We start from the raw sequence: 26,307 nt of genomic DNA, 5'->3' as shown, positions 1-26,307 counted from the left end.
CAACACAACATTGTACATGGTCAGTTGTCAGGAAGTAAAATGAAATGAATAAATGAATTTCACTATAACAGACATGATGTTTTCAAAGTGACAATCAAAATAATCAAATTTACCAACAAGTAACCATGGCAACAACATTCATGCTCCATATATAATTGAAATTTCAACACTAATCAATTCAAGCACTGACTCCATGGCCCCACCAAGTCCCTAAATTTGTAGAAGTACATTTTAGTGGCCCAAGTGTAAATTTCTGTAAAACTTTTTCCTTCCCAGTACTAGACTAAATAATTTACGTGGAATCAGTTTGGCATATAAACTTGTGTGCTCACCGATACCTGATACCCGATACCCAGTACCCAGTACCCAGTACCCAGTACCCAATGCTGCATTTTAGGCTGTATCAGAGGCATTTCAGTTTCTGGTATCAGTACTGGAACAACCCTGGTACAACCATTACAGCACCTTCCCATAAATTCTGATCCTTCCATTTTCTACTAGATTTTTGTTGCCATGTCATTTTTTCACAGTCCACCTTTGTGTTTCTGGTTCTTCTATAATTAATAATGTGGCAGTTTTAGGCTTCGTACACTCAGACTTCAGACAGTAGCTAGCCAGCAATGAGTACTGGTCACTGTTTTCAAAGAATGATGTCCAAGTGGACACTTGAACCAAGTTTCAAGAAATTTTCCCATGTGTTCCTCAGATATCACAAGAACGAACCTTGACATTTGACCACCAAATTTGAATCAGTTCATTCTTCCAAGTCCAAGCAGCTATTTAAGCTATTTGAAGAAATTCCCTCAAGGTGTTCTTTTGAAAGAAAGATGGTATTTGAGTATACCATCATGAATGTGCACAGAAAAAAATTAGGCTGATCGGTCCAGTAGTATTCAAGATTAGCTCTGGACAAGATGCAGGTCTTTTAATGATGTATGCACACACACACACACACACACACACACACACACACACACACACACACACGGAAGCGACTGCATTATCCCCTGGCGAAGATGATAATAAACTCACACAGGTAAGGCGACACTGCAAATGAATCTCTCTGAGTGTTAGTTATGTATTTCTTTCCAAATAAAAGTGGAGGAAAGACCAGATGAGTAAAAGAAAAAGATGGCACAGAGCAGGGAACGATATGATAGAAAGGAGAGGAGGATGTGCACTAAGAAAGTAGGAGAGAGGAGTCCTCCCTCCGATAGTTTACACAGTATGAGGATATAAAAGCAACCCGGCCCGCCTCCCTCCCCTCCCCTCCCCTCCTCTCACATTTACTACTCTTTCCATGTTGTTTCTTCACTCCACCACCACCACCCTCCTTTATCCCTCCCATTCTCCTCCCTCCTCCTCCGGGCCAGAAGAGAGGAGTGATCAACCTGAGAGTTTAAACAAACCAGAGAGGCGGCAGGGCAGAGCAGAGCTCGTACAGACACACTCACACAGACACACTCATACAGCTGTTGAGCGCCGACTGAGGGAACTCTACTGAGCTGCAGCGGAGAGCCAAACTGAGGTAGGTTTGTTCCAGCTGTGAATGAAGATGACCTCACTGCTGTGTTTTATGGCAGTTATGAAACATAACTGTCTCAAAGAGATGTATGCTTTCTGTCTGTCATGCTGACTCCTTAAAAACAGATTCTCTTGTGGGGTTCAATGCAGGAAAGTCAGTCTAAGTTGTGGTGTTTTTTAGTGCAAGAATTATTTTCATTGGATATTTTCTAACACAGCTGTATTTTTGCACATTTGCATTGGTTGGATCTTCTAAGACCTTCACAGCTATCCACAAGCTAAAGGTCAAGTCTTGTCCCATTTTCTGCTTTCAGGCAGAAGACAGAGGGAGACATCTGTACCTGAGAAGCAGAGCTTATTGAAGGAGACATCCCAGGAAGAAGCTGAGGGAGTGGGGATAAAACAGACCAGACCTTTGCCCCCAACCCTTGTCTGTCAGACTCCCTCCAGCCACATTCATTCTCCATTCCTTCAACACATTCTCCAGCAACTAGAGGATCTCATTCTCAGACTGAAAAGGCTGTCCGGCTCAGCTGTTCCGATGGAAGCCCCAATCCTGGCTGAGATGGGAGACTGTTGTCACCCCCGGTCTTCTTCTCCAGAGGGGGAGACGGTGTGTGCAGCTCTGGCCCGATATGAGAACACTCTTAGGGACGCCATCCGGGAGATCCACGTGGACGTCAGCACCTTCAAGCTGGGCATGGAGCGTCGCCTGGAGGAGACTGCGAACCTGAGCGGGCCTCTCGGACGAGCCGTGGTTCAGCTCCAGCAGGAGAACCGGCAGCTCAGGAGTCAGCTGGAGGCTCTCACCCGTCAGGTGGAGCTCCTGAGCGGGATGACGTGCGACAGGAGCACCTTGATGAACAACAGCTATAATCACAATCACAAGAATCACCTCAGTGACATTCAGGAGAACCATCAGGAGGTGAAGGAGGTGGTGTACGGGAAGGGTCAGGCTCACACTCACACTCACAGTCAGAGCCAGGCTCACCTCCACATTCAGCCCTGCAGCCTGGGGAGCCAAACCCAGACCTACAGCGGCCTCAGCAGTCAGTCCAGTCCTTCATCCCCACCTGCCACCTTCCCATCGTCTTCCCCTGACTCCAGCAGTCCTCCTGTGGGCTCCAGGGTTACCTCCATGGTGACGGGTCCAGTGTCAGGCAGCAGCCCCTCCACCGCCCGCTTCTCCAGCCGAGCCACATTCGCTGTTTCCAGCAAGACGAATGTGAGTACTGCATATTATTAAGACTCAACTGCCCTTTAGTCGACTACAAATGAAACGTATGAAAATTCCATACCACAATAGTGTCCAAAAATATTACGGTTATTAGTATGATATGTAAATATAATAGTAACTTCTGTCTTTCAAGTTTAGCCGCAGTCTTTTCACATATCCCCTGGCAACTGCAGAAGTATCCCCTGGGGCTGAAGTAGTGGTTGGAAACAACTGCTTTGCATGTCAAGAACTGCCTGAATCTCAAGTCCCTAGGAAGCCCATTCAAGACAATTTGTAGTCCTTCTGGGCTGTTGCACACAGCTCTTGACCTATTTGCATTAACCCGCCACTTCACAGTCCGGTGCCGATAACTGTGCTTTGGATGGACGTTTAATATACAGTAGCAGAAGAGTCCAGTAAATGCAATGTAATTTTCTAGGTTGGGAAAGTGCCTCTGTGGTCAAGAGGCAGAATGTGAATTTGACTGAAGCTGTGTTGCGTTGTGGCCGTGCGGATGTGTCATACGAGGCACTGGTTGTGTCACTGCGGTTGCACAATAGCCCTCTGCCAGGACGCTTTAAGGATTTATGAAGTACAGTAACATGAGTCGAGCAGGCTCCTGGGAGGTGAGGTTAGTGTGGTCACAGTGTGGTTTTCAGACCTGAGTCAAATATGTGAAATCAGTATTGTGAAATGTAGGTTAGTCATTATCACTGTTGTCCTGTGGAGACCTTGTGGGTCCAGTCTTGGATAATTTTATGTTTTAGTTTCACCTGAACGATGCATGATTCTGGTTTGAAAAATTCAACCACTGGTCTTGTGAAACTTCAAAAACCTAAAGCTAAAATCAAGCTCGTTTCTCAGTTCATGGAAAGACTTTGTTTGATAAAAAGGGTGTATGAAAACTGGTTCTATGTTGTGTCTGTGTCTAGATTACATCATAGTTAATCACTGCATCGATGGCGACCGGGCGGCCTGTGTCAGCGTTTTACTGCTTAGTGATTTCTGAGTTATTATCAGGAATAAAACTTTACTGTCACTTTGGGATGTAGCTCATAGAAGTCTGTCCTCTGCAGTTGGAATTGTAACTCACCTTGGAGTCCCTCACAGCGACTGTTCGTTTCCTGGTTGTTGCATAGTTGACTTTGTTTCCTCCCTTGGCATGTCTTGCCTCTGATGAAACCAAAAACAGAATCTCCTGGCTTCAATCCACCCTGTGGTTGCTGCATCACTTGGCTTGTCGATGATGAGTGTGTTTCGTTTTCCTGGCCTTCTGCTGATCAGAGATTTATAGGGTTTTCAGAGCAGAGAGGGAATTCTGTCCTATCTGTCTAAATATTTGGAAATGTGAGAGAGTGTACACAAGCTTATGACAATCAAGATGTTTTCCTCTTTTGTCTTCCAGTGATTGAGTGTACATGGATTTGAGTGTTTCAGTGCTGTGACTCAGCCTCCTGTCAAATGTGTGATCTTGCAATGGCAAGAATGAAGGCAAATTCAACCAATCTGCATTAATTGCAAGAACTTTTAATCATGCTTGCATTGTTTTCCAGAAATTCCTTAGAACACTCTTGCAGCACAATCCAACTTTCCATTGTCCGCCTGGTGCTCGGTATGTTAAAAACAGGAGTATTTAAGCCAAAATAGGCTCAATCCTTCCATTTTGAGGCTGGATATTCCTCTCAATCTGATCAGAAGCATACATGCACGTGTGTCTGTTTTCTTTTATACTAAGATGCTTTTGATTTAGGAAATAGTACCTTGTGCACAATGGCTCCATAGCAAAAGCAACAACTTAAGCTGGCATACGCTGTATGATTTTAGAAATGATGTTGTTTAATTCCATCTCCAACTGGATGAGCAAATCATCTGTGATGTAAAGCCAAAGCTCACAATGCATGTACTCACACTGTACGGTACAGTCATCAAGCCATAACCTGAGTGCTCACTCTGAACGTGTAAAATGTAAAGTAAAACGGCTAAGAGTCGTTCCAAGAAAATTCCACTGGTGTGGACTTGCAGGTGGCTAGAAAGTCTAGAAAGTCTTTCTATCAACGTGACACATTGTGTTGCAGTGGCAATTTCAGATGCTCAGTCTGCCGCTTTGCGCAGTCGCAATGAGAAAAAAGGCTCTGATCTTGGGTAATCCGCTCATAGCTCCGCTTCAACTGTACGAGAGCCTGACAACACCAGAAAGCCTTTTTAACATGTAGTTAATGTTAGGTTAACATTAGGTTAGATTTAGACAACAAAATTACTTTGGTTAGGTTTAGGAACAGATCATGGTTTGCGTTAAAATAAGCATGTGCCATGTGACGCAAATACATGACTTACGTAAAACTTTAGATTATGCTGACTTTTGGTTTCACGCAGTATACGAACCCTGGCCTCCTGGTTGAAAGTCCTGTGTTTCATCTATCCCAGCTCGTCCATATTTGGACTTTGATGCATCAATAGAAGCTAAAGGGTATCTTAAACATCTGTATAAGATGCCATGAGGTGTGACATAGTGTCAGTATTTGAAGACCTGGGAATGAGTAAAATAAGTGGTATCTACCAGTATATAAGCCTGAGGTGTTTTCTAGCAGACAGCAAATGCTTTAACAGCATAAACTGAATGTGTCTTGTAGCACCATTGTCTGTCAATCAACAGTAGACAGTGCCTATTATTTAGTGTTATATTCATAACAGTGGAACCAAAGACTTTAAATCACATGTGAAACTGTTTTGTTGTACAAGTACTTCAGTTTTACCACAGTGGGTAACTTGGATGGCAGGAGGAGGTTATTTACTTCCAGGGCGCTCCGTCCTGCTCTTGAGAGCATGACATTAATGAGGCCAGTACTGAGATTCTGTTTTTTATTTGGAAAGATTTCTTCCTTGGTGAAGCTTGGTATTTTGTCTTGCAGCTGACACAAAGCTGGGGTTTGGTACAAACACACACACACCTATATCCACACACATATACTTCATGCATACCGAGTATTTGATGGACCACAGCAGGCAGGAGATTGTGGTTACAACATGATATGGCACAGTTTGGGAATTGAATTTCCAAAATGATACAGGCTGCTACAGATGCCGTGACGTCCATATATTATGTTCAGGTTTTCAGTTTCGTGTACCCGCATCTACAATCAGGGTTCGTATGGGTGCTGGGAATCCTTGAAAACACTTGAATTTTAAAGTGATGGTTTGAAAAGTGCTTAGATTATAAATAAATACAATAAGTCAAGGAGAGCCAAATTACTATTGCCTTTCCCACAAAATGAAGAGGACTCTGCTCGAGTCCTCACTTGCACTGCAAACATCAACACATCAAAAAAAAAAAAAAAAAAAATCATGAGGTCCAAATCCTCGAGCAACTTCCTGTAAAGTCTGCAGGAAGGACATGCAGCTTTTCACCATGAGAGAATCTGTTCTTTCAAGCCACATAAAAAGTAACATTAAGCTGTAGTGGGGAATTGATTAATTATAGCTAACATCGCGCTGACGTTCACAGTGTCAGTGATCAAATGATTAATCAATGGACTATGCCAACGTTAACTTTAAATGAAATAGGTTATAATGTTTATTTAAAGTGGTACTTTCCATAATTGAAAATGTAACAAATGTTAGACCAATGCATAGCTAGCTAACTAGCAGCTAACTAAGTTGGCTAAACTTTTCAGATATTTTGGAAATGTAATTTGTCACCCTTGTGTAGAACGCAATCACAAAACCTAATTTTGGTTTATTGGACAATAACATTAAAAGATAAATAATAATTTTTAGCAAATATATATACAGTATAGTGTTGGCCAAATTACTCAGTGTAATAAGTTACTTTTTATTCATTACTGCTTTAAAAAGTAACAGTATAACTTTACTTACAGTATCAAAAGTAATTATTAATGACACTCATTATATTATTTCATACCTTGTTGGCAGTCTGTGCTTCATAGTTGATCCAATTAACTGTTAACACCCAGAAAGCTTTTGTTGTTAGCTGTCCACACTGCAGTTACAACATGAGGCACTGAGACAGCAGCACAACTTCTTTGATTATTTAATTCTGTGTCCTATGGAGAATTTCCTTTGTCCTGTCAAGTTCATAACTACAGATTTTAGTTTTGCTGCCTAAATGTCTCTCATATTTGCTGCAGTGACATTACTGCATGCATGGAAATGAAACTGAAAGCAGCTCCTGAAGCTGAAAGCAATTATTAGTATATTGTTTTAAAAAACACCCAGACCTCCAAACAACACACAATAAAGAAATCACCTGGAAAGCTCACACTGCTCAACATCATTTAAAAGGTTATATAGCCTATAGGGATGGGTAGAGCTGTGAGTGTGTGTCTCTGAATTAGAAAAGAAATGTTCAGAAGGGATGAATTTGGGGTAGATGATTTATGCAGACATGCAGCCTTGGATGACCTCAGAGCATATCCATGCATGAACAAAAAACAAATCATGCAGTAACGTCACTTGGACTAGTAACTGTAATACAATTACTGTTTTGAATGTCTGTGTTTTGAATGTCTCATGTACTTGCTGCAGTGACATTACTGCATGCATGGAAATGAAACTGAAAGCAGCTCCTCCAATTATTAGTAAATTGTTTTAAAAAACACTCAGAGAAAATGGTATGTTCAGAAGAGATGGGTCACGGATAGACGATTTATGCAGACATACAGCCTCGGATGACCTCAGAGCACACCCATGTATCAGTACCTAGAACAAACAACAAATCACACAGTAACTGGATTAGTAACTGTAAAACACAATTACTGTTTTGAAATTTGCAATCCCTTACACCGCTCATGACTAGGTGAAGTAATAATATTACAGTGGTGAGTTACTGCCCAACACTGTTTACCACAGCTGTCAGTGGCTGGAAAAGCCTGAAATGCTTGAATATGACTTTGGAAAAGGTGTAGGAACCCTGTACAAAGCATTTCAACATCAAACTTCATGCACCGATAGTTATAAAGATATAGCTATGACTGTTAAAAGCACATGCACACACGAGCACACATTATGCAAATAGCTGTTCTTTATGTATCTATAATTACCAAACTATGCAGCTGATACAACAGAGGAATGTTATCTTCTGTGAAATCATGTGGTCAGAGCGAAACAACACAAGGGCACCTTTGTTTCTGCGGGAGATCCCCCACTGTCAGCCAAACGCACCGCTGCAGAAGCACTCATCAGATCAAACACGTAGAAAATAACTGAAATAATGTATCCGTGCACAAAGGTTTACTGTGTTTCTGCTGCGTCTCCACTCACTTCATGTTAATCAGCTTCATTTTTTTTTCTGTCCATGCAGTCAGATGCTGACAGCGCTGCTTGAATCATAATTGCAGTTCACTCTTCCTGCCACATCCTCACCTGTCTGTCTGTCAGAGAGAGAGACGGGAGGAAGATACAGTACATTAAGTTCAGTTGGCTGTTCAAACAGGCCTGATTGACATGATACACCGAGAGTCTCTCACACACACACACACACACACACACACACACACACACACACACACACACACACACTGCAGGCATTCTTAACAGCTCGGATCCCAGCTGAACTCAGACCGTGCCAGGGAGATGTGTAGAGGCGTGTCTGTCTTCCAGCCTGCTCTCCAGCTGTTGCTGTGCACCTTCACCGTGACCCGCCGAGCCGTCACAAGATGACACACACACACACACACACACACACACCTGCATGCACACACACAGACCTCCAAAAGACACCTGCAGCATGTCAGCATGATCTCGTTAATATTGAAAACACACCTGCAGCACACATCTGTATGAATTATGAATATGTAGTTTTTCTCTGATGCAACCGTCTCTTTTTTTCACTGTGCTCTTCAGTCAACAGCAATCCAATGAAAGATCTGGTGTAGGGATATTAAAGGGACAGTTCACCCCCAAATCAAAAATACATATGTTTCCCCTGACTTGTAGTACTATTTGTCTATGTAGATTTACTAGTGCTATATAGTCCCATTATATTAGAAAGAAGACAAGTGTTTCTAAGGCTGATGTCTCCAAAACTCTGCAACTCACACCAAAAAAAAAAAAAATGTAGACCAGTAAATAGCACTGCAGACCAGGGGAAAACATATTTTGTATGGATTTATGTATGTATGTATTTTAAATATTTTTTAATGAGTAAGAATTACTAATTAAGAAATTAACCAATTTAAAATATGCATTAATTAACAATTTATATTTTTTGTACCATTTCTCAGGAGCTTACAGGTTTCCTCATGATTTGGTTTGATATAGAGAAGCAACTGATCGATTAGTGAGTCAATAGCATAATAATCGCCAACTAATTTGAATCAATCAAATAATCATTTAAGTAATGTTTCATGCAAAAATTACAGAAAATACTGTTTTGAACCTGTCCATTATGGTTATTTAGTCATATTAAACTGAACTTTGGGCTGATAAAACAAGACAATGAAAGACATCACTTTTTTGAATTTTCAAAAACTGGAACAAACTTTCACTATTTTCTGACATTTTACAGACCAAATGATTAATTGACCAATCTAGAAAATAATTATTAATTATTCAGATTATTAATAATGAAAATAATTGTTAGTTACAGCCCTAGTTTTGTCTGCCTTGTTAGTTTAGAAATTGTTTAAATAAAACTTGACGTGTTTTGTATATTATTAGTCATTAATCATTGAAGGAGACATCTGTCATATATTTAAAGTAATAAACCATAACATAACCATGATATGTCATCAAAGAAATATGTGAAGCTGAAATACTCACTACTCTTACAGCAATAGTACCGCCGCAGTGTCCTTCTTTGACATCTCTATTCTGAGCCAGAACAGTTTTCATTTGCCTCTTTTACTGTAATTAGAGTTCGACTTAATGCCGAATGTTTGCAGAATGAGTTAGTGTCTGTTTATGAGTTGTAAGAAATCATTAATAATCTCTTAAAAGGTGTCGATATTTATTACAATTAAATTGAACAAAATGTTAATGGGGGTTGGCAGGCAGAGAGACAGGCAGCCACTGAACTCAAAGTCCAGGGTGTGTATTTTCAGTGAAGTGAAATTTGCTTTCAACTGACAACTGACAGTTATAAAGACCTGATCAATTTACAGTGAAGGACTCGTTATTGTCAATTCACTATGTAAGTCCTTCGCTCCTGCAGTGTTCCTGCAGCGTTCCTGCAGCCTGCAGAGCTTTCCCTGAGGGTGGGGAGTGGAGCAAGACAGAATGACTTGATTCAACCATAAATGATATTTTAAATAACTTATTTAATATACAGTCTGTGGCTCTGTCTCACTATTTGGACTGCTGTACTAATTTTTGCACATGCTTTTCTCATGATAACTCCTTTAATCAATTATTATTTGTTAATGTGTGCAACTGTCATTTAAGGAAAATGCACAACATTTACTGAATTTGGTGCTTTTTTAACAACTGAGTTGAAATATTCTGTAAGTACAAATCAGTGTATAGTTCCATTTCTCTTATTGGACCTTTTTTGACAAAAGCCTTGTCAAAATGATGAGTAATGTTTTGCAATATTTGAGAGATTTTGTCATAATTTGCCGCCTCCGTTGCACTTTTCTGATTCAGTACTTCGGAATTCACATAAAAATACTTGAATGGAAACCCAGCTGTGTGTGTAATAGTGTGTGTGTATGTGTGTGTGTGTGTTTCCATCTGGAAGGTTTTTGAGGTTTGTAAAGAGGCAGCTGTGTGGCTCTTTTCTATCCTCTAATGGTTCTGGGCACCAGGAATTAGTCAAGATTAGGATTAGGACAAAGACCTAAGCCTCCTCACAAAGTCTCCTCCTCTGTTTTTCCTCTTCCCTCTGCGCGCACACACACATGCACGCACACACACACACACATACGTCAGCAGACAACACCGCTGTTGCCAATTACAGTGCCAAAGCAGCCGTCTCAATGGGCCATTGTGTTGGCCCTTGTGCTTCATTGGGAATACATTGAGTGTGGAAGGATTGCAGATAATCGACCCTCCTCCTCTTCCTCCTCTCTGACTCATTCTTTTACTCATTCCTCTTCTCCATCTCTCACCTGCACCCTGATCTCACCTCATCACGTTTTCACCGCTGTATGCCACAAGTTTAGACAGCTAGCCTGAAAACTCCCTCTTGACTTTGGCAGCTGGACAAAGAAAAAAGATCTTAATTCAAGGACCACTTACTAGATTTTCCGGTGCTATCAACCACACCTCACTGTCTTCATCAGGATAGAATTTGCTCAGTTGTCATGGAGATGGTTTACCACATGAGTTGAGTATGAACTTGATAACAGGTAGCTGTATATGGAGAGACAGTAACAATCATGTGGTTGAAAACTCAAGAAAATAAATAGTAAGTGGACCTTGAGTTAAAGGGGCATTCCAGAGATTTCACATTATTTTTACCCATCATCAGGGGCACTACTGACTAGGGCTGTACAATTAATCCAAATTCTATGACAGTATGACTTTATGCAATTTTCACATCGCAGAATAATTACTGTCACATTCTTTAATTTTTATCAGTCTCTTCCTGTCTCTGGCTCTGTTTCCTGTCACAGTACAACATTTTTATTTTCTGTCTTACGCACAAATACCTTCCCAAACCACACCTGTACCTCTCTAGACTCCTCCACTACCGCAGACCATTAGACACACTACATTCCTTCTCTCTCTCTGTGTGTGTGTGTGTGTGTGTGTGTGTGTGTATCCATTAGTGGATGAACAGATCAGATTAGTGCAGTAAGGTCAGAGAGTTATCTACTATTGTCTATCAACGCACAGATTCTAGGTGCGCTTGATTTATGGCCCAGTACAGCACTTGCATCATATGTTACGTAAGAGGTCATTTCTTGAGATTGAAGAGTTGAGGTTGGGGCAGTTGCGGAGGCGTTTCTTGCATGTGCTCGAAGTGTTCCATTATGATACATGCACATTTTGAGGTTTTCCTGCTGTCAACAGTGTGGTACAGACTGAGCAGATGTTTTGGTTGGTGGCAGCAGACAGTGGAATGAATGAAAGACAGAATCACTTTTACTAGATCCTTGCAGGCAGTAGGATTTATGGGAAATGTGGTTTTAATTTTGAGAAACATCTGCATTCACAGCACCACGGTATTGTACCAAACTATAAAAAGTAATTTGCAGTAATAATATATTGATGTTTAAATTTGAAATCAAACATTTAAGCTGCTATTTGATGGTTGAATTTGATCCTACAGAGATACCAGCACATGATGTGACCGGTGTGTGTGTGTGTGTGTGTGTGTGTGTCAGAGAGAGAGAGAGTTACACTCCCCCTGACACTGATGGTCTCCCTCCATCTCTCCCTGTGCACCCATTAGCTCCATCTCCCACTAACATTACACAACTCAACTTTGATGCTATCTGTTTCTTATCTACACACATACACTCACACACACACACACACACACACACACACACACACACACACACACACACACACACACACGAGCAGCAGACCACTGCAGTGTTTTAGTTTCGTCACAGTCTGAAAATAGTCTGATGGATAGATTGCTCTAAAATGAACTGATCCCGGTCCAAACTGAATTACACTGTGATTACTGGCGGCTGCTGCACACGTCTACATGCACAGACCAACATTAGCATTAAGTTATGGAAACCACAAATGACCCTTCATAAGCCCCGCCCCTTTTGGAACTCTGGTCAAGTTTCTCCTTTCCTGTTTCCTGTATTCAGATATGCTATGTGCTGGGCTCATCTGTTTTGAAAAGAAAACCAAAATTTGAAGATGGTTTAAAGATATTACTGCAGGACCTGTAAAAGCAACATATAGTCACATCTTACTGTAAGTTAGCTAATGTTAGCAAAGTGCTAACTAACTTAGTAGCCATAGGTCTGTGCTGTACTTTTCATGCGAGCTCAATCAACTAGCAAGCTAATCTACATCAATTGTTAGCTAGCCACTGACTAGCTAACTGAAGAAGTGACTATATGTGGCTTTATGTATGTCCCCCAGCAACAACTTTTTCATTTAACCATTACAATTTGTTTTTGTTTTCAACATAGACAAGCCTTGCATATAGTATATCTAAGTACAGGAAGCATTTTTTTTTTCCCAGGAGAGTCATATCTCGTCCTACTCTGAATATGATTAGCTAGTACTTGTTGCCTTCATTGGTTTTGGTTTAGGCATGATGAGTGTGAGCAGGTAATTTGACTTTAATTGGAGAACAGAGCAAAAATGGGCGGGACTTAGGAAAGGTCAATCGTGTGCTTGCTGCAGTGTATGCACACATACTTCTTCTGTACATGTGGAGGCAGGCTACACACACACAAACACACTGCTCCATATTAATGTAAGAGATGCTGTTGTCTTGTCTGAGAAGACGTGAAACATTTCTTTCTCACCTTGTTAAAATATGATGTCACAGTTTGCTGAGTGTATTTGATTGTGATTGTGTCATGCAGCAATGTTAACTCCCTATTACAGTAATTATACCTCAGGAACGTCAGAGTTGTTGTTCTAACGTAATCTGTATAATTACGCCTGATGCTGTGGACAGACTGTAGTTAAGGTTTTGATTCATAGTTCAGTGTCAGATTTCACTTGGTGATAGCAACACTGCAATACAAATGAGTGTTCTAATACATAATTTAGTTTTATTTCACCACTGGAAAGATGCTTTTTTTAGATAAAACTGGTCTGTTTATGCAGTAGAAAGAAAGACTGGAGAAAACCTGGAGAAAACTGAGAAAAGAGGCAGTGGTTTTTCCCTTTTGCTCAAAAGGTAGAAAACCCACAATAACCCAAATGCATTAGGCCTGTTGTCTTTAGTGTCAGGATATAATGGCAGCATTGCACACCTACATGAATATGATCACTGTTACTAGTCAGCTGATAACCACACAGCTGATGAATGAGCCAGTGGTGGTGAAGCATGAGTGAAGCATCTGATGTCAATCAGCTAACAGAGGCTTTGAATGAACTAACACTATGCTCCTTTAGAACCATTCAAAATGTTGTGCACTTGACACAGTGTCTCTGAATAACTTAGTATAGACTTTATCACAAGAAAAGTGAAAGAGGAGTGATAACACACAGGATCACTCAGACACTGTCATGTTAATCATACATCTTCTGATACCAGGCTGAACTGCTTTGTAGTGATTCTCAGGTTCATTAAAGGAATTTGATTTGTTTGTTACTTGAATTTTCTTCTTTGACTTTTTGCTGGCAAATATGAAGGAAAAAAAGACGTGTCCGTTTTGTGTCTGTGTTTGTGTGAAGATCACTTTTACAGACAGTGAATGTGTGAGTGTTTGATTCTGTGTCTGAGCTCAGCGGGGGTTACACAGTAGAGTGGAGAGAGTTGTGTGGTGTTGTTTATCTCCATGACGAAGACAGCTGACATTTGCTTGCTGTCTGTGGAGACTTCCCTGGCAGAGACGGTTCTGACTGGCTCTGATACCTCGACGTACAACAAATTCTACCAGCAACCATCCATCCATCTGTCCACCCGTCCGGTCGTCTGTCCATCCATCTGTCTGTCCATCCATCCATCCATCCATCCATCCATCCATCCATCCACATCCACGTACCCCTTCCTGCCTCTGTGGCCCCTTCCTCACCCTTTCACCCCTCCCCCAGTCTCCCCCTCAGAGCTTGGCTGCTTTTTAAGGCTGGATTCCTGGCACCAACCCCCCTGTTGTGGCTATTAATACAGCAATGAGCTAGACAGAAAATAAAGTTTCACTCAAACAAGCATATACAGTCTTTACTTTTACTCCCTACATTTGAACTCCAATATTTGCACCTTCCACTCTTTATATTTTCAAAACAGGCTTGTTACTTTACTATTAATACAAGATGAAAAAGTGCAAAAAGACAATATGGAAACCACATAACAAGATGAAAACGACTAAAAATTGTAACAAAAATAAAGTAAAATATGGAACAAAACAAGTATGACATAACAATACATAACAGAACAAAAATGACATAACAAGAAAACAATGAAAAATGTAACAAGATGAACAAGACAAAAATTACGCAAGGAAAATGATGTAACACAACAGAAACAACACAATAATACATAACAACAAAAATAACGTAAAATATACAAGACAAATAGGATGTAACAATACATAACAAAAATTACATAAAAGATGTAAAAATAACAAAACGAGAAGAAAACAGCAAAAAGACTTAACAAGAGAAAAATGATGTAAGAGGTGTAACAAGACGAAACAGACAGAGAGACTTGACCGTGGAGAAAAGATGAGGTTCAGTTAGTTTTATACAGAAACAGCAAATGTTCTTCAGAGGACGACTTTTTACTTTCACACTGTGAGAACATTTCAGAACCTGTACTTTTTCACTTTTATTTGCGTAAAGAAGTTGAATCAGTACAGTACGATACTTTACACAAGTATCTATACTTCTACTTGAGTACAGAATGAGTGTATTTTTTCCACCTCTGGTGCTTTGGCACTGCAAACTACTTATCAAGGCCATTTTGACTGCTCGTATGGCAATATTTATTCTGATAAAGACATGCTATTAGTAAGACGTTATTGATTCAGACTGATACAGGAGAAGGAAATAAAACTGAAAACAGAGCTGAAGGAAGCGTGTGTGTGTGTGTGTGTGTGTGTGTGTGTGTGTGTGTGTGTGTGCGTACACATGCTGGGGGTTTAACAGAGGTATGCGGCCACTCCCTGGCTACCCCTGGCTCTCTTAATGACTTCCAGACAATAGGCCGTGTTCCCGTCATCATCGCTGTGGAAACAGGTTAATAACTGACTGGCCGGTGGGACAGCTCGCCCTCCCTGCCCTCTGGAACCAGTAAGCCTTACTGGAAGTCAACTTCAGAAGTAGATTTCAGGGTTGCCTCCTGGGCTACGTCAGCTCAATCCGTTGTGGGAATACTTTACAATTTAATCGCGCTGCGCTCAGATCCAGTGTGTTGGAGTAATGCCCAGAAGGCACTTTAAGGAGAACTGCTTTTAGAGGTTGGGTGACACCGTGCACGGGGTCACGGGTGAGAGAGCAGGGGTTCCTGGAGTTTTTGGGTTTTGTCAGACATTAAGTCTCCCACCGCAGGAAGGTGACCCACATATAACTGCTACCTTGGGCTCAGGAGGAGTAGGAACATGACCCAGAGCTAATCTATCTATCCTGTCAATCACCACGAGGACGAAATTCAACATGTAAACTCTCCAGAGGTTAGATGACTGGATGCTGGGGGTGTAGCACAACAAGATGAAACTATTAGGAGCTCTGTAGGAGAATGGGTGCACTGCAGCAGCTACAGTAGCATACAGTGAGTGTAAAATGTAAAATAACAATAGAATATATATCAAATGGTTAATATTTAGCCTCGATAAAACACAACTGGCAAATCTAGCACTAGAACATGGTATGTGGACATGTTTGAACAAAGATATGAAGAAAAAAGGAACAAGCTGGCCTTATCAGAGTGTGCAAAATAAAGGCACTGCAAAGACAAAAAAGAAAAATATGCATGATATGACTATATATATATATACGTAGTTTGAAAAAAAGATCTGCAGACTAAAGTGAACTATTGCCCTCATTCAATACATCCAACCTAAAGATAACTTCCAGAATTCAACAAGTGGAGTTATCTCCACCACGCAGCAGATGGTGAAGCACCTCCTGCAATGCCACAGAGACTGTCAGGTGCAACCAGCAGAGAAGTTCTGAATGAAGTTTTAACAGTGTTTTAGTTTCTTTAAGATGAATAGAATAGTGTAATGCTATTCTAGCCGAACGTCAAAGGTTCACATAACTGTATAAACTTAATAAGGAAACAATGATAGGGATGCTAAGTTCAAATGTATCACTCAATTATTTATTTATAACATTACATCCAAGTGGTTTCATGACACTAATAAATATAGAAATCTACATTTTTGGAAAAAATCACAAAAGAACTAATTTATACTTTCATCCATCCATCTATCCATTTTCCATAAACGCTTATCCTGATGGGTCGGGGGTGACATTGAGACGAGAGGTGGGTTCACCCTGGACAAGTCGCCAATTCATCTCAGGGCCGACACATAAAGACAAACAACCACTCACACTCACATTCACACCTACAGGCAGTTTGGAGTTATCTATGAACCTATTACGCTGCATGTCTTTGGACTGTGGGAGGAAGCTGGAGAACCTGGAGAGAACCCACATGGACGCAAGGAGAACATGCAAACTCCACACAGAAAGGTCCCGCCCCTGCCACAAACTCCCCAGCTCCCCCAGCCAGCTGGGTGATTTAATTTATACTTAATGTTGTAATTAATAATTATTTTCCCCAACAATATGGCAACTATGTAGATGCCTAGTCGTGAGAAGTTAACAAAACGTATCGTCTCTAACTTCAGTAGATTGAGTTAAAGTGCAGGTGCTCTGGTTTAAGATCAAATGAAACTGTTCTGTGGATGTCAGTTATGACAAAGGCCAAAATGTGTCCTGCACCCGACCCGACCCGTAAGCACAATTTTTAACCAAGCAGTTAATAATTTTAACTGGTCGGTTGAAAGGATGAGAGGTCCTTGAATATGTACTATGACAGCTTAGCTGATCACTCACACATGCACACATGACCTATTGCATGATTGCTTACATCTGGCAGAGACAATAAGTAAAATGTTTTAGCACCAAAGCTAATTTTGGACTTAATTCTAGAAGGGACTGAAGCGCGGCTCCTCTCTTTCGTCTGTGGAAGTGTGAAACTAATCTCTCAGGGCGATGAGATCTACTGGCTGTGCTGCCTCTCCATCTTTACGTGTGTTTATGTGTTTTGGTCAGCCTCAGGGCCAAGTGTAAACACGATACAGGCCATGACGTGGGCAGACTGCAGTTTGTGTGATGGAGATGGTTATACAGTATATCCAGATAATCAGGACATCTGCTAACTTCGAAGTGATTCACAGTCACGACTCTTCTGATCAGGATCAGTCCAAACAAACATAACCGCAGATCAAAGACAACTTCCTCTCTGGTTAAAGTTGTGTTGTTCAGTTCATGTCTGACTTCCTTCAATTATAATGGAACTGAACTAAATGGCGCTGGACATGTGGTGTTCAAAGCACGAAAAATACATTTGAAAAATTCAAGACCAGTGTCTCTTTGCAAAAGTCATGACCCAGTTTCTGAAGACAATCCATTGACATTGTTGTGCACCTGCAGTTTCGGGTAGGAACCTCATTCTTTCAGGAAAGAGAGTTCTAGTGGGTTCTACTGCAGAAAGGAAGTGTTTCCCACGACACAGCAGCTCTGTGAGGCTGTCCACAGGAACAGCATTGCTTTGACTTAAAGCTAACATCAACATGTTAATATGACAACGCTAAATAGTTCATGTTTAGCAGTAAATGTCTATGACATTCACAATTTATTTTAGCCTGTGAACATGGTAACATTTGTAATACGCACTAAATAGAAAGGAAATGTCACTCATTTCACAGTTAATGATCAAAGTGTTAATTAAACATTTGACATGATGATAGACAAAAAACCATCACCAATATTAATACATTTCATACCAAATCATTCAGTAGTTCTTGGGTTGTTTCACTGAAAAATCAAAAATGTAAGTCAGGTGATCACCATAACTTTTTTGGAGACATCATCTGGGGATCATTGACGTCTGTTTAAAGTTTCATGGCAAACTGTCCAATAGATGTTGAGATATTTCAGTCTGGACCAAAGTGCTAGACTGACTCATTCCCATCACTCGATCTGCTGCTCACTAAACATGCTAATCAATCAAATGACATCATATCAGTAGTATCTGGGGTGCAGCACTGATGAAATGTGATTAGAGTTTGACAACTTTGACAAAATGACAACTCAAAATTTCAAGGCAGCTTACTACAATAGTTTGAGTTTTGAGCCCAACTTAAACTCTAAAGCTTTGAAACAAGTTATAAAAAAAAAAGTTTTGCAGACCTATGATCTTAAATTGAAATAATTTACTTACGTTCTTTAAATAAACTTTAACCTTTGAGTTTTAGAAAGACTTGGGCACATGAAAATAAATGGTTCTACTTGAAAATATTGAAATATTATATTGTTGACTTGTTTACTCAACAATTTATGGAATACATTTTTTTTTTGCATTTTTCTAAAAACTCAAAGATACAAGTTTATCTGAAGAATAAAAGTAAATTATCTCAACAAAAGATCAGTGGTTGGTAAAACTTTTTTTAAAACTTAAGAGTTTGAGTTGGGGTTAAAACTCAAAAAGTAGCCTTGAACTTTGTGTTTTTTCAACTTTTTCCATTTTTCCAGTGTATCACCCCCTCATAACAGTTTGTACTGGCTTGAAAGGCTCTTTCACCTGTTTCTCTCCACACACACACACACACACACACACACACACTCACACACACACACACACACACACACACACACACACACACACGCCACCTTTCCAGTGTAGTCAGCTTCTTTAGAAATGGGAGTGAAGGGAGTGGTGATACAGACTGTCTGTGTTCTCTGACCCCTCACCCACCAGAGGTCAGACTCCTCCACCTCGTCCTGCCCTCCTCTGTCTCGCTGCCAGCAACAGAGGAGGACAGGAGGACCTGGACGGAGGAAGGGAGGTGGACAGGGAAGACCGGGGAGTCACTGTCTATTGTTGCCATATGTTGGAGCTACACGTCACCGAGGGAACACAGGAGTGAAAAATGATATTTTCCCCACAGCTAGAAGGACCTATTTCTCATAGATACTTGGCCTAGAAACCATACTGTTCCTCCTCCACGAATCTTACAAATCTTTAACGGTGACTTAACCAAAACCAGACAAGCAAAGGCTGATGGGAGAGTGGGAGCAGCTGAGGAAAGTTTTAAAGTATATGTGCTATGCATGAACAAATCCTATATAATATTTTTTGGTTGCCAAAAAGTCATTCACAGACAAAAAAAAATACATGTTACTTATGTTTGGGGTGAATTAGACGTCTGCGTAAAAGGATCAGAATCAGAATCAGATTCATTGCTGAGTAGGTTTGTTTTCATTAACCCTGTTTTATAGTTAAGGTCTCTGGAAGCCCAACAGAAGTAATGATGCACGACTTTTGCAGATATCTGATATGCTGATATTTTCCAGCTCATTTTGGCTGATTGCTGATGCCTGAACTGACACATGAGTATCGTGTTTCCACCTGACAGCAGAGAGAATCAAGTATTTCCCATATTGTAATTAAAAGATTATTATACCTGCTCCTATCGTGATGGCTCACTGACAGTTGCAGACATAAAATACAATACTTTACAAAATGGACACATTCACTGAGTGAAATAAGAAATAATGATCATAATAATCGTAATAATCAGGATCAGGATGACACCTCTTATGGGCAGTTAAATTTATAGTGTTGAAGGACCGGGATTTGGCTCCTCTTTGCCTGATCAATGCTGAGCAATTACTGCAAACAGCAGCTTTGCTATCCATTTTGAAAACCTCCACAGAGCAGACGTACTCGCATCGCATGAGCATAATAGAAGTGCTGCCTTCTTGGTCTGTCATGTTAGCAGAAATGTTAATTTTGTGCTGATATCGACGTTTCATTTTAAAGCCTTTGTTGTCCAAGACAGTTGATTTGATGATATTAGGGCTGCAGCTGCTGATTATTTTCATCTTTAATTAATCTGTCAATTATTTTTTCAATTAATCAATAATTAGTTGGTCTATAAAATGTCAGAAAATGGTGAAAAATTGCAATCACTGTTTCCAAGATGACATTCAAATGTCTTGCTTTGCCCACATCTATATATACTATTATTATTTATACATTATTATTATATATATATACATATTCAATATGCTATCATAGAGGAGTAAAGAAACCAGAAATTATTCACAATTAATTAGCTGGAATCAGAGAATTTTTACATTTTTTTCTTTAAAAAAATTACTCAAACCAATTAATTGTTTATCAAAATAGTTGGCGATTAATTTAATAATGATTAATAATCAATTATTCAATCAGTCATTTCAGCTCTGATATTAATATGCATCATCTGTTCAAAATCCTGTTAGGTCAGATGGTGGAGTATCTACTGATTTGCAAGGTTTTTTGAAGCATAGTCTTTACAACAATATAATCAATATAGAAATCTAGATTCATTACACTCACAACAGCTGACATTCTGAATAACTTACGGTTGTTGCTGCCTATTCATAGGACAGAGGCTGCATGTCCCAGTGGAGGTTATGTCTGTTCAGAAGGTTAATGTTTTGTAAAAGAGCTGATTAGAATTTAATTCCAAGAAATAAGCACTATCATGTCCAGTTTTTCAGGTTTATAAAAACCAAATGACATTAAAATCAGTTCAGAATTAAATGAGTTACAGTCGATTATGTAGTAAAGGCCGCATCTCGCAGATCTTGAATGTTCCAGTAGGGTGATGGTGCAGACGCATAGCAGAGATGAAAAACAGGGATTTATTCTTCTCCTATCATGCCTGACTTTAGTGGGTCATAACATTTCGGGTATAATGGATATCGATCTGCAGATGCTTTGGTTTAAGATGAAACGAAACTTTTCAGCGTATCAGTTTTGAAGTCATGACAAAAGCCATAATGCGACCTGCAACAGACTAGCAGGTAAAGCCTTGTTTTCACCAGAGCACAAATGCATTCCTGATTTTAAGATGCAGTTTGCAGAGAACACATGTGAAATCATGTCATGTCACTGAGCCAAGACCGTACCTTGCATTCAGCGCTACTGTGTTTATGAAGAAGACTTTTCCCTGTGCATTCAGTGGCTGTCACCTGCAATTAGGTTTTTATATCGTCTCTGTTCAAAGGCAGTGCATATTTTCCACTCTCAACCCAAAGTGGTATTCCTTGAGATTTTTCTAGCAGAGAAATTGCAGGCTGCGTGAATGCTTTTTAAGAACAGGTGGTTTTACTGTCTTTCTTCCTCCGAGAGGATTCCTCTATAGACTCCTGGAGGAAATTACAGAGAAGGTCACTGACTGTTTCCTCTGATAGCTGAGGAGAGCTCTGATATCTTTACAGTAGCTGTAACACAGCTGTGTGCACCAGAGCACACTTCTTGTTTCATGTGTTACATTTGCTCTTATCCCTCTGCTGAGGTCTGGGCTTTATTATTGGTCCTGTAGTAAAATGCAAAGTCATTGGCTGTTGCTGTCATTTAGCATCGTGATGACTGGCAGTTTACAAGCTATGTAATAATTCACAGTGTAAACCTGTCCAGTTGCCTAACTTATTCAGCCATGACACTGCTATCAGCATAAAGGCTTCACTGTGAAATCATATCTGTCTTGATGGCAGTTTCTGCGATAGTACATTTGTTTTGCAAATTAAAACAGTCCCTCCAGGATTGTGCAGACTTTTTGTAGGGAACTGTTGTGAAGATGGGTCAATGTACATGACGGCCAAAGGATTTCTGCTGTTAAAATAAGAACACCAAAATCAGGAAACAAAGTGTTTACCGTTTAGAAATGGGGAAATAATAAATGGGAAATGACCCGTTTCCCATTTTTTGTTGTGACAATAAATGAAGGGGGAAAAACAAAAAAGGACCCATTCCTGTTTTTTGTTCTGAACGTGTGCTTGTGCTCGGAGGACAACAGATTTTTGGTTCATAATGAGTAAACCAAAATCAGGAATAAAGCTGTTTACTGATCTCATTTAGAAAAAGAGAAATAAAAAATGGAAAACAACCCATTTCTCGTTTTTTTGTTTTGATACTAAAAAACAGAAACTAAAACGACCAGGTATCTGTTATAAAAAGGTTAGGATGCATGTTGCATTGTTTTTAGGCATTTTTTTTAAAGTTACCATATCATAAAGGCTCAATAGTACAACAATTCTGACACAATATGCTTCATTTGTAAATGAAGAAGTACACATGAGGAGCAAAATCTTCTCTGAGCTCAAATGCAGTCAAAAAAGCACAAAATTATGAAATATAAAAGTACACAGAGCATTGAAAAATGTGTGTCCTTTCTTATTGCTAAATTTTAGAGGGCAGGTAAGCAGATTATTTTAACCTTTTGATAGAGCTCAGATAGCTAAATGCTAAGCTAAAGACAGGAGATTATTAGCTTAGCATAAAGACTGGAAAAGGGTAAGAAGGGATCCAGGCTCTCTCCAAAGATTAAAAGAAATTTGCCTCGCACTTCTAGCTGTTAAAAAGGAGGGTCTAGCATTTTTTTTTTTTCAATTTCAATTCTCTCATTTGACTGTCGTCAGTTCCCAACATTTGTCCAATTATTGCCGGTCCGAGGGAGGTAGGAGGGATACACTTCCTACACCGTGCATCTGATTTGGATGTCACTGCCCTTAATTTAAAGCTGGGAGTCACTGTTTTATTTCAAATGCCGAGCCAACACAGCAATATGTCAGTGTTCTGATACTTTCTGCCTGAGCTGCGTGTTTCCCAGCAGACCACAGCGTAGCCTCATCAAACACTCGCCCTCCTGCAGCCCAGTCGTTCCCCTCCACACCTCACCCCCACCCCTGCAAAGTCTTTATTAAAGTGTCAGTGATGAAGACGCCTCTGACAGCCAAACAATGTCGTCCGTCTAAACACAGGACGTGGCGCTCACCCAGCACCCTCATACCTCCTCCTGTTTGAACAGACAGCTTTCCCAGGGCGCGCTGTCCCAAAGTAACAGCCAATACTGTGGCATTTGCAAATGTTCTGGTTTAGATTTTGTTAGCGCTACATGTCCAAATTTCCACTGAGTGGACACTGGAGGAGGAACAGTAATTCTGTCTGTAGTTTCTGTATGGAAACAGTACGCTGTCTTATAGGATTCAGATTATATCATAAGGTATTAAACACTTTTTAAATTGATTTCACAAAATCAAACTAAATGTTGCTATTTGATTTGTTGTGCTACTAGTTTGAAGCTAACTCATGACCGGTGATAACAAAACAATATACATCAGAAGTGGGATAAAGTCATTGTTTTGCAAGTTACAACTAAGTTACAAGTCTTTGCACTCAAGTCCCAAATCCAGACAGACAAGTCCCAAGTCCTAAACACTGAGGTTTGAGTACTAAACAAGTCATAATCTAACCACTCTCATTTAGTTGTTCAGCTAACGTTAGCTAAGCATACCTTACTAACTCTTCTGTTCTTTGTGCAACTTTATATGTTGAACAAAGTTGGAAGTTGTATTGTTTCCATCTAATTTTCGTCCCGCGTGTTTTTCACATCGCAGTTTGAGTTTTTTCTTGACTAGCACATAGTTTCTTTATGCTAATGAAATGATCTTTGCTATCATTTTCAGCTGAAGTTCAGTAACACAAGATTCATTTCTCATGGTTTCCTCCCTCCCAAGTCAAGTTGCAGGTTTTTGATTTTGTCATGTTGAGTAAAATCATCATATTTGTGACCTGAGTCTGACTGGAGTCCAAGTCATGTGACTTGAGTCCACACCTCTGCTGATAGATTACCAATAATAACAGTCCTTTGTAGAATTTTCGGTAAAATACAAACTCTCTGGAGCTAAAATTTTATAATTCGTAGTGCATTGTCAAAGTGATACAGAGGCTCTGCCATAACTTGAAAGCCGAGTTTACTCCATGAATGGAAACTTAGCCAACAATTGTGTAGGACATGCCCCGATGTAGATTTTTCCCATTGGTGAAGGGTATTTCTAGCTATGACATGAAAGACAGATTGAGATGTCCAGTATAGATGGCAACAATTAAGTGAGATGAAACTCCTTCTTTTCCTTCCTCATCTTAAACTTCTTTCCCTGTCCCTGCTTTTCCACATTTTCTGCTCCTTTCGTCCAGATATTTTATAGTTCCCCACTCATGATGCGGTGACGCACTCTCGGGGAGTAAGGGATTTGTTGTTCCCTGGAGAAAGAGAAGGGAGCTTTTGTCTGCTTACACGTCTGTCACTCCATTATGAGGCTGTTATGACAGAAGTTTTGCACGTACCCACATTTATGGGTTGTTCCTTTTCTGTGCAGTGCAATAAGAGGGTGACAGCTGCTAACAGCAGTCCAGACTAAACAACCAGTCAATCCCCTTTAAGCTCTAACTTTGTCTGATTTACTTTTCACAAGTCAGGGACAAAATAGGATGAAGTTAAATGTAAATACACCTCCTGTCTGTCCATCAAGGGTCTCTAACACAGCTCAGCTTGGTCTATTTTAGTGTCATCTTGACATGATGCTACTTTTAGCCACTTATCAGTACCGAAACACTCTAATACACACACGTGTGTGTGCCAGTAAAGAGAAACGTGACTCGTAAGTGTAGTTCTGACCAATATGTGTTTGTGAAGCTGCCACCAGCTGATAGCTTGAGGTGATGACATCTTTAAATTTGATTCCTAATTTACAAGGATACAGGGTTTCATCCAGACTTCACTCTTGGCACAAGTGTTGGGACTGTCATGGGACACAAATACAGGGGAGGACACTTCTCTAGAACATGGTAAAAACAACGCCATTTGAAGGCAACAAAACTTCATTGCCATCCATTTGATATTTGTCAAGATATCTCACTCTGGTGAACCGACAGGTATTGCTATTCATAGAGCCACACTACTAGCAGTGTAAAAACTCAGTCAGTTACTGTCTTGAAGTTTCTGTCACACAAAAAGTAAAATGTGATATTCTAAAAAACGGAATAACTGATTTGTCTGACCTGATTACAGACAACCTAAATAATATTTTTCATTTGTGTATCTTTTTTAAGATAATTTTGGATTTAAAAAAACAAACAAAACAAAACTGTAATCCAAGATATTTAGGACCAGCTTTCCCAAACTGATGGAGCTGCTGTGTATTTTCACAGGTTTTCATCACTGGTGCAGACTTATATATCCACACCTCCACAATGTATAAATATTTGCTGTGTAGCAGCTGCTAGCAGCAGTATTGACCTCTGGTTGTTCACTAAACTCAATAGCTTCGTGGTTATAGGCTATATAATCAAAAGATTGCTGATGGTCTTTATCGGCTGTCCCTGTGCTTTTTGAGTAAGAAAAGAGGCATGGATGAAGAAATGCAATGTTTGAAGTTTGATCAAGATCAGGAAGCAGCTCAAGGTTCTACAAAAGTTCAACTCAAGGTACAATGTATTACCCACAGTAGATGGCAGTTGAAACACCTCTAGTTTGTGGAAGCAGCAGGAGTACTTTCACGACTCTGGCTTGCTGATAGACAGCCCTTTTCCAACAGGAAGACAGACTTCCTTGGCAAAAACAATCCTTTTATCACACAGGAGTACTGCCTCAATCTGTGACTTTGTTAAACCCAAAATAACTGTGTAAGAAACAAAGGTCACTGAATAATGCAAAAAACTAACCAATCCAGGCAATGGTAGACCAACAATCACTGATTTCGTCATGCAGTTTGGTGGCTTTGGAAAGAGCATATTTGGCTTATATAACAGCGGTTTCTTGACAAAAAAAAATGCTGACTGACAACAAGTTAAAGTGGTGAAAATACTCTAAATCTAGCGTACATTTTTTTTTACAGGTGTCTAAAATACATGTTGATGCTGACCGTGACCACAGAAGTATGTTGCTTAGCTTCTGACG

General features: G+C 40.1%; 1 protein-coding gene across 1 annotated transcript in view; it reads left to right on the top strand.

Annotated features, from left to right (window-relative positions):
• Positions 1 to 1,372: 1,372 nt before the first annotated feature.
• The window catches only part of smtnl2 (smoothelin like 2), a 40,312-nt gene continuing 15,377 nt past the window's right edge, over positions 1,373 to 26,307 (top strand). The window contains exons 1-2 of the mRNA XM_084718187.1: positions 1,373 to 1,528; positions 1,839 to 2,749. Coding sequence (XP_084574313.1) covers positions 2,066 to 2,749 — 684 coding nt within the window. The 5' untranslated portion in view covers positions 1,373 to 1,528; positions 1,839 to 2,065. The remainder of the gene's footprint in view (positions 1,529 to 1,838; positions 2,750 to 26,307) is intronic.

The sequence above is a fragment of the Lutjanus erythropterus genome, chromosome 4 (genome assembly GCF_056507025.1).
Source record: "Lutjanus erythropterus isolate fLutEry1 chromosome 4, fLutEry1.hap2, whole genome shotgun sequence".
NCBI classification, from domain to species: Eukaryota; Metazoa; Chordata; class Actinopteri; order Lutjaniformes; family Lutjanidae; genus Lutjanus; species Lutjanus erythropterus.
Note: the sequence above shows the minus strand (reverse complement) of the source record. Positions and strands in the feature narration are given on the sequence as shown.